The 8,938-nt window shown below is 37.9% G+C and overlaps 1 protein-coding gene across 1 annotated transcript in view; it reads left to right on the top strand.

Annotated features, from left to right (window-relative positions):
* Window positions 1-8,938, top strand: part of SEC63 (SEC63 homolog (S. cerevisiae)) — a 67,422-nt gene that overhangs the window by 26,955 nt on the left and 31,529 nt on the right. The window contains exons 4-7 of the mRNA XM_009327933.1: window positions 1,504-1,616; window positions 4,196-4,257; window positions 7,878-7,936; window positions 8,689-8,739. Coding sequence (XP_009326208.1) covers window positions 1,504-1,616; window positions 4,196-4,257; window positions 7,878-7,936; window positions 8,689-8,739 — 285 coding nt within the window. The remainder of the gene's footprint in view (window positions 1-1,503; window positions 1,617-4,195; window positions 4,258-7,877; window positions 7,937-8,688; window positions 8,740-8,938) is intronic.

The raw sequence follows: 8,938 nt of genomic DNA on the forward strand, positions 1-8,938 counted from the left end.
CCTAAGGATCTTGAACTCCACCATTTCGTGGTCACTGCAGCCCAGGCTGCCCTTGAGCTTCACATTCCCCACGAGCCCCTCCTTGTTGGTGACAACAAGGTCCAGCATAGCACCTCTGTGCCAATATATAGGGAAGCTCTGTGTTCCAAGCAGAGTGATGACTGACACCAACTGTCCTAGGCTGCTAAGCATTTCTGTAAGTCAGGCCTAACCTCTGTAGCCTAGCTTTTGAAAATGAGGAGTAAGCAATTCATGATAGATGGAAAGTTTGTCATCAGCTTATCAGGGTTCACATGCAACCTCTGTGGCAGAGAGAGAAAAAAAATCAGGATTTTTTTTTTAATGGGCAGCATTCGTGTGAGCCATGAAAACCCTTCTGTTCTTCTCCAGCAACCTGATTTTTTTTTTCTCCACTTTCTAGCTTCTGCTACTCATCTGGCATTCTTCATCGAGTCTTGAAATGGCTGTTTTTACTTGAAGTCTAGCTTATTATGGAGTAAATTCATCGTGTGCATTAAATGAGTCAGGCATGCTGTTGAAAAATAATGTTGGGAAATGATAGACAGATTGTATAAAGAGAGATAAAGTAACAGCAACTGAAGCCTCAGGGTAGTTTAATTTCTTGTTTAAATTTATTGAAACAGTACCATCATCTTTAAATAACTTCTTGTGTGTTTATTATGCAGTTAAGGCCAGCATGCTAGGCCTGCCTACCACAAAATGTTGAAGAGTCCTGTGGTAATGGTGCTGTGAAACTTAGCAGATAGCTTACTAGGAAAAACTTTATCTGCACTTACTATGAAGTCTTGTCGTTTTTTTGAATAGTGAAGTTCATGGTCCAACCTGAAAGTTAATGCACAGGGGGTTGTGTTGGTGGCATTTAACAATGTGCTGTAGTAGAATAAAAATCGATCTCTTTCTCAGGTGTAGGTAATGTATTCCCTTTGTTCAAGAAGTTTGAAATAATTTATGGGTAGGATGATTCTAGTCAAAGGCATTCTTAAGTGGCAGGGCAATCTACTGTTCCTGGTGACAGATTTATTTCTGCCTATAAGCTGCAAGTGAACTATCATACTTGATCTATGAACTCCTTGCTTCAGTAGAGGAATATTGCAAGTGAGAATTTTTCGTATTCATGAATGCATTTAGGAAAAGATAAGAGTTGTCAAACAGATAAGGCAGCCTTACTTTTTTTTTCTTTGGATGGATGAATAAGGTAGTCCAGGAAAAAACCCCAATACCCAGCCATCTGAATGTCTTTTTGTTAGACTATGACTTCTAACTTGTTTTAAAAATGTAAGGGTTATAAAAAGTTACTAGAAAAAATAATCATGTTTCCATGAAATGCATATGTAGTTTCATGATCATGTCATATTAGAACATAATTCTTTAGTTCAGTGAATGGTTCAGAGAAATACTGCACAATGTGCTTTAGAATATAGATATAGAAGAATGGATTTGATTTAAGGAATTTATTAATAACTCAAAACTTTCCTTTTTAAGGGAGCAAGTATATCGGAAATTAAGAAACAGTACCGTGCACTATCGCTAAAATACCATCCAGATAAAGGAGGAGATGAAGTTATGTTCATGAGGATTGCTAAGGCCTATGCAGCGTAAGTTTCTTTTTTACCTACAAAAAATGGGAACTTGATATTACGGGGAAGGAAACCTCTAAAGTAATAGTAGGGATGACCTAAGCAGCCAGGGAAAATGTGTTCAGATACGTAACAAAAGTCAAAACATGTTTTTCTAACTTGCTCTGTACAAGTTAGAAAGGATGACTTAATTGTTTAGCAACTGTCAGAATACTGTAAGGTGTTAGGGCTTTGTATTAAACTTCCATATCAGCTAGGAAAAGTGATTCCAGTGCAATACATACTAAATCTTAAAGATGACAAAGAACAAAATGGGTCTTGCAGTTTTTAACCAACCAACCCTGTCGCAGCAATTCTAAAGCATTGCTTAGAAAATAAATATACTGTTCGTTTCACCTGGTGATAAAGCCAAAGAATAAGAGACAGTATTTTAACTCTGTTCCCATCTAGTGACAAAGATGTTTCTTTCTGAGTCAGTTTTCTCTCAGGTCCCCCATGTCCCTCTTCACTTGCACTTGCCTTGCAGTCCTGATTTTTTCATTCAGTGACTGTTTCATATTACCTATGTAGTTCTTAAAAGCTGAATCCTCAAATCCTCTTTTCCTTCAGAGTATTTTTTGGCCTTACCTCTGCTTATAGCTTTTTTTTTTGATCTGAGAGATGATGTGTAATATTAGAATTCGGTAGAAAGGAAATCCCTTTTTATTGATTTTTTTTCCCATAATCAAGATGTGGGTTTGGGTTTTGTAATGCTGTTCATACACGGAATATTAATACAGCTTTATATTCTTTTCTACTCTAAATGATCATCTGTCAGAGTCCAATACCCTCTGACCAGGTTCTTTTAGATACTCCACGTGTGGAGCATGTAATGTTTAATATCAAATTTGCTTATCTGAAGACAGTTGATGTTACATGGGATTTCTGATTTAGCAGAGTGATACATTTGTATTGTGTTTTTAGTATATTTTGTAAGTTAGACTTAGCAAAATATTGCAATTTCAATATGCTGTTCAATCACAATAGCAATGTGATTCCCATTACCGATCTCTGTAATAAGCTCATTGTCACGATGCTGGGCATCCCCAGGCACTGGGAAGGCATGTGTGGGTTGAAGCCAGCTCAAGCCTGTTGTTCTCTTCAAAATTCTTTTGCTAGTTGTCTAGTTTTTATACTCTATGTTGGGCTGAGCCAGGTATGTACTCCCCCCATGCTGGTCTCGAAAACTTGAGGAGAAACATTTGCACTACCAGTTGATCTGCTCAGCTGTTGATAGGTGTTTATCTAAAACAAAGGCCACCCTCTGGTCCCCTTTGTGTTGAGACAGAGTCAGCTTCTTTGCACCAACTGTGGTGAGTCACTGTAGTCAGTCTGAGCTTCACTGCACATCGCCCTTCCCATCCCCTCTGAGCCTTCTTCCGTTGTAGGGGTATATTGGGTCAGTCACATCATCGGAGAACCTAGCAAATAGGTGATTTCTGCTTTTAAGTCAGTTGTCTGTGGTTGACCTTACTGACTGTTTGAGATTCCCGTTTGGGGTGAAGTGAGAAGGAGAACCAACACTATGCTCACTTGAGCAGTTTTGAAATCATACTTTCTGCTTAAGCACATCTGCACGCTATGCAGGTCTCTTCAATAGGATATTCTGGTATTGCTTTCTGAACTCCTGAAACATCTCACTTTGCTTTGCAAGCTAGCACTCAAATGCTTGGTGATACAGTTTGATACTTCAAACGCTAGTGCAAGGGCTGTGGCAGAGGCGTATCTTGAAGTAAATGACGGTGAAGTTCCTTAGCCATGCTGTCTTGAAAGACTATAAAAGCTACCCATTCAATGAGTCTGCTTGTTAACAAATGTGAGACTTAGAAATCATCAGGACATGTCGGACTCACTATACGGGTTTCTTCCGTATAGTGAATGCGTGGTGTTCTGTTTCCTAAAGCAGTAGTCTTCCTTCTAGGAACAGGGATTCTGTTTGAAGTGGTATATTTATTGCCAAGAAACTGTCATTACAGAACAGGCATAGAAACTGTAAGATTTAGGAGGCGGTGTCTTAATTTATGTGTCTCTTCTTAAATATGAAACTAGGGAGTTCCAGGGAGAAAAGCAACCAAACACACACATGCCATCACAGGCTAAAAGTCTAGAATAAGCGAATTAAAAGCCCACAGGGACAACTTCTGCTGTGTCAACTCATCTTGCATATTCACCTTCCTTCCAAAAAAAGGCGATGTTTTCAACCTTCGTTGTCTTTCAGAATTTGCTGTACTGTAACCTGGCATTGAAAAGTGCTCTTTGATGGGTACGCAGTCACTCTCATGAAAGGCAGATGTGATTGTTCCATCTCCTGTCTGAGGGTGCACCTTCTGTGTCTGATTTCTTCTGCTGTCAAAGTGCTAAAAGAATTTGCCTGTGTATCATGGAGGAATACAGCAGTATTGTTTCATATCAGATTTCACACAAACAATAGCAGAAGCTGTTTAGCTTGCCAGACCATCTCTGAAGGATAGTATAAATACCACATTTTAAAGTTTCTATGTGTTAATGATTTAGAGAAATTTCTTCTGTATTAACTTAATATCTCTTCTTGATACTAGCTTAACTGATGAAGAATCACGAAAAAATTGGGAAGAATTTGGTAATCCAGATGGACCACAAGGTAACAATTATGAATGACAGAAGGCCTGTAATTTCTGTGCATTGAGCTGTGTAATATTTGATCGTTTGAGAAACACTCAAATCTTAATGCATATAGAATAACTTTTTCCTATGATTTGAAGCAATGCATCCAATCAATTCTTTGCTTGTGAAACCGGCTCTGGGGTGGTGGTGGGAGGGAAAGGCAGGAAAGAGTTTGCTTTCACATTTCTCAAACTTCTTATTAGGGGAAAAAAGAGAAGGGTATTTTTTTTAATTAGTCAGCTTCAGTAAGTTACCTAGAGAAACTGGCCAATATTAAAAGGAGGTATAAGTGAAAAATAGAATAATACTTATCAGAAACCTGTCACTTTTAAACATTTCTTAGTATTTACGATCAGATACTATAAATGTATATTGAAAAATTAACAACTAGCCATAATGCAACAAACACACTTCGAAGGGATGTATGTGTGGATATGTATGTATTTAAATAAATACTGTATACACATCTGCCTTCCATTTGCTGGAAGCAGTACTGTTTGAGTGTAGCTTTATGCCACCTTCATCTTGCTTGAGGAGTCCTGGTGATTATCCCTATGCTGGTAGATTGTTTCTGGGCAGGTAGCTACATGGAAATTATCCTGATGATGGGGTATTAAAGTTTTACAGTAGATGATCCAAACTAAAACAATTTGAGACTGAAAGTTAATAGATTTTTTTTTTCCCTCTTATTTGCAGTTGCGTGAGTTGCTTGTAAAACATCTTTGTGACCGTTTTCTAAGTGGACTAGTTGTGAGGAAGAATATTGTATATTTCTAGCTGCTTCTGATACTCATTACAAGCAAGAAGGAAACCTGCCATCTGTTAGGACAGGCCTCCGTAGATCTCTGCTTGTTGATGCCCTGCAGTTTGCGGGACTAAGTTATACTGCATATCTACATGGAAGGAGTTAAGGCCAGCGTGGAAGTAGTAAATTGAATTTGTAACTTAATTGTGGAGTTACAGGATGACATGAGGGAACTCTGTGCTGGAAATTCTTCTTCTGAATTATATCCATCCAACATGGGAAATTAATTATAAAAGGGAATACACTCCCCAGCCCCTGAACCAGTGTTTCAAAGAAACAATCTTCCCTCTCCCTTCAACAAAGCCAACTAAATCATAGTCTGACAAAGGCATTTCTGATGGACTAAGGTGGTGGTTCGGTTTCTTTAACCACTGTGTTTTATAGCATAGCAAACTTCTTTCAGCTCCTAGCTTCTCTAGATTTCCTAGACAGGCAAGTAGGAGGACTCTGTCCCTCTTGCTGCAAAATACAAATACAGTCTTGCTTCAGAAATGCTGTCACAATATCAGCAAAATGGTACTGTAAATTTTAGTCTGGTATATGCACAAATAGCTTTCCTAGGACCTTTCATGATGTTAAGCTGTTTTTTGTATCCACAAGCTACTAACTTAGTGTTACCGAGGCATAGGATTTCAAGTTAGGCAATATGTCAGTGTCCTTGAACAGACCTGAAGCTGTGATTTCAAAAGAAAACTCAACCAAAAGCTGAGAATTTAAAGGCATGAAGATCCTTGAGCGGTTGGCTCAGATCGCTTTCACAAACTTAAGGGACTCTGGATCCCCGAAGGGCGGAATGAAATGATTCTTTGGTAGGGCAGCAGTTTGTACTGTGTGTGAAGCCTCCTGCTCTTCTGAAATCCGAACTCAGACTATGGTGGAATTGGAGTTCTCTGCTTTGCTTCTAGGTCTCTCATCGTTGCTTCATCTGAAGGGTGGGAAGAAGCCTGAGACTTTCTCTCTCCCATCCTCTATTCTATAACCTTGTTCTACACTGAAGTGTGAGGAGCTTTCTAATGTAGTGAAATTCATCTTCTCTTCATTTATACACCTGTAGTGTAGAAATCTGTATGCAAGCTACGTACTCGAGTTTTTTAGTTCTATGTATTCAAAGAATGGAGACAGTCCCTTTATAGAGGTATATTCTGGGATGAGATGAAGCACATCTGGTGTTAGACAGGTCTAACCAAGTTAGATGAGATACATCCCACTCTCTGTGCCCGGTGCAAAGGAATACTGCAAGCAGTATTCCTCTCTAGCCAACTGAAGCAGCAGGGAGGTTAGAGGCAGGCAAACAAGATTTTCTTGTCTTCGGCATGACTTGCTCCTTTACTAAAAGTGAAATTCTGAATGTGCAAAATCATTTGGAGAGTGTTCAAAGCAGGTGAGGGCACCTGGAGAGTGAAAAGATATGCTTTTAATAATGTAAGGCAGTTTTAGTAGGCTATTTCCCCTTGATATTTGCTAGTGCTTCAGCTCAGCGAGCGTGGGTGGGGGCAAGGAGACTCTCAGACCAGAAGAGGAAGAGCTTTGTACTGAACAACTACTGCTCCTGGAACAGTTTGAAGCTACTATCCTAAAGGTCAAAAATATTGTGGGAAACTGAAATTGGTATCACCAGTAAAAGACACATTACATTTTTAGTAGATTCTTCTAAAAATCCATAACCATTAACAGGTAGGGAAGTGTCTCCAGACTCTTCTCCAGAGCAGGGCATTTCCTATGACTTAATGTGCTAAATTCACTGGGTGTTACACTGTTGAACTCCTAAGCTTGAGATATGGTCAAGCTGGTCAGTTGTTTAATTTGAGTCTCAGCAAGTAGTAGTTCCCAACTTAACTACATAGAAGTCACATTAGGCTCATGCATAACAACTGGTTGTCTGAATTGATGGCTGTCACAATCTGTTGAGATAGTATCAGAATAGTATCTAAGTACATAGGGGATCCTAGTTTGTTCTTATGTAAGGCAATACTCCTTATTGATACCTGCTAGTAACTGACGAAAGCATGGGGCTTGGGGTTTTTTTGGGGGGGTTTTTTTGGTTTGTTTTTTAAGCAGGCTCTAGAAATTTGTAAAGTCTTTTTTTTTTTTTTTTTTTCTTGGTTTCCTAGGTGGAATAGGTAGCATTTGCGAAGTTCTATTTATTACCACTAAAGTGTCTGAAGACAAGCTATTTTATGCTGTTCTGCATTCAGATCTGTGTACTGTAGACGTTACTGTTAAAGAATCATGTCTTCTATTTTCTGCAGCCTAACGCCTTTTGAATTGAAAAGTGTTCCTTTGTTACCAATCACACAGAAATTTGAACTGGTAGAGGGTTTTGTTTTTACAATTTACAGCTTAGAACACTTTAAAGTTACAAACTAGTAAAACTTTTTCCACAGAATTCGTTTGCTCAAACAGTTTTCTTGCAGTTCGTGTATTTACTGATCTATATGTATTTAAACTGCTGAAAACTCTGCAAGGCAAAGTTCATAAATCTTTCCATCTGTAAAATCTTTCTCTATCTTTTTATATATTAATAAATCTTGCGTATCTATTTCACTGCAATATGTTAAGGTAAAATCTTTGGTATTTCAGATGTTGTTTTATTGCACACTTGAGTGTATTTCTAATTTGTTTTTTGATTTTGCTAAATTTGTTAGAATTTTGCTTATTGAAGTGATAAACATGAGGATTTTTTTGTGGGTTGGTGGTTTTGTTGGGTTTTTTTGTTTGTTTGTTAGACTTAATGTGACTTTACAACAATTCCTTAATACTTTATAGTGAATTTCTTTTCTTTCATTCTACAGCTACAAGCTTTGGTATAGCTTTGCCAGCTTGGATTGTGGATCAGAAAAATTCAATTTTGGTGAGTCAGCTTACTTAGCCTAAGATTTTAAGATGAACTTTCAAGTGTTCACCTTAAAATGTTTGTGCTTAATACTGCCCATTTTAGTGAAAACACGTAGTTAATAATACTTTGGTCCAAGTGCACATTTTTGAAGCAAACTTCAGGAGTCAAAAGTGTTAGAGTAGCTTAAATCTAACCTCTGAGAGTAAAATATTAATATGCTTGGAAGGATCTCACTGCAATGATAATGAGGTTGTACTGTGGTCACCCTTGCTACAAAGTGTGTGTTTGTTGCAAGGAAACACATATAGAACTGTTTGTTTGCTGGATTTCTGTAGTTCCATTTCTGGCTTGCTAGTGATGCTGTAATCATACAGTGTCTAAATGTTCTTTCTGTTGCATTTGTTGCTGCAAGGTATTTGGCTTACCCGCTTGATTTCTTTTAATGCAGTAATCATCTCTGTCCATGGCATCACAGTTTAGCTGCCAACTCTTTAATTATTAAGGAAACCCACCTGAGACAATGCATGGATGATTTAAAAGATTACTTATACTAAACTGATACTCCTTATTTAAACCCTACTCAACTGATTAGATTACTTGTAAGTTGTTCTTCAGAAATAATGACAGGTATTATGCAAAAAGCTTCGATTCATTTGTAGTAGGCTTCTGGTAATACTACTTGACTGTATTTTAGAACAAAGATTAAACAAGAGTGGTATTAAGTAACTGAAGTGTCTAATGCACTACGTTTCATAATTTATCTCTAGGTTTTGCTTGTATATGGATTAGCCTTTATGGTTATTCTTCCAGTTGTTGTGGTAAGTATTATCTGATTAATGTTCTACCCTCTGTAACCAAGCTGTAAACAAAGCTGTCTTAGACATCAGTAGAGTTGTTCATTCTTGCCTTTCATGGAGAGAGAGTGTGACTGAGCTTTTTTTTTAGTGTGGGTGTTTTATTATGTAAAAAAAGTAGCTGCTGTAGAGTTTCCAAAAAAATGCAGTGCCATTTTGGAGA

Source organism: Pygoscelis adeliae, unplaced genomic scaffold (assembly GCF_000699105.1).
Source record: "Pygoscelis adeliae isolate BGI_AS28 unplaced genomic scaffold, ASM69910v1 Scaffold76, whole genome shotgun sequence".
In the NCBI taxonomy this organism is placed as follows: Eukaryota; Metazoa; Chordata; class Aves; order Sphenisciformes; family Spheniscidae; genus Pygoscelis; species Pygoscelis adeliae.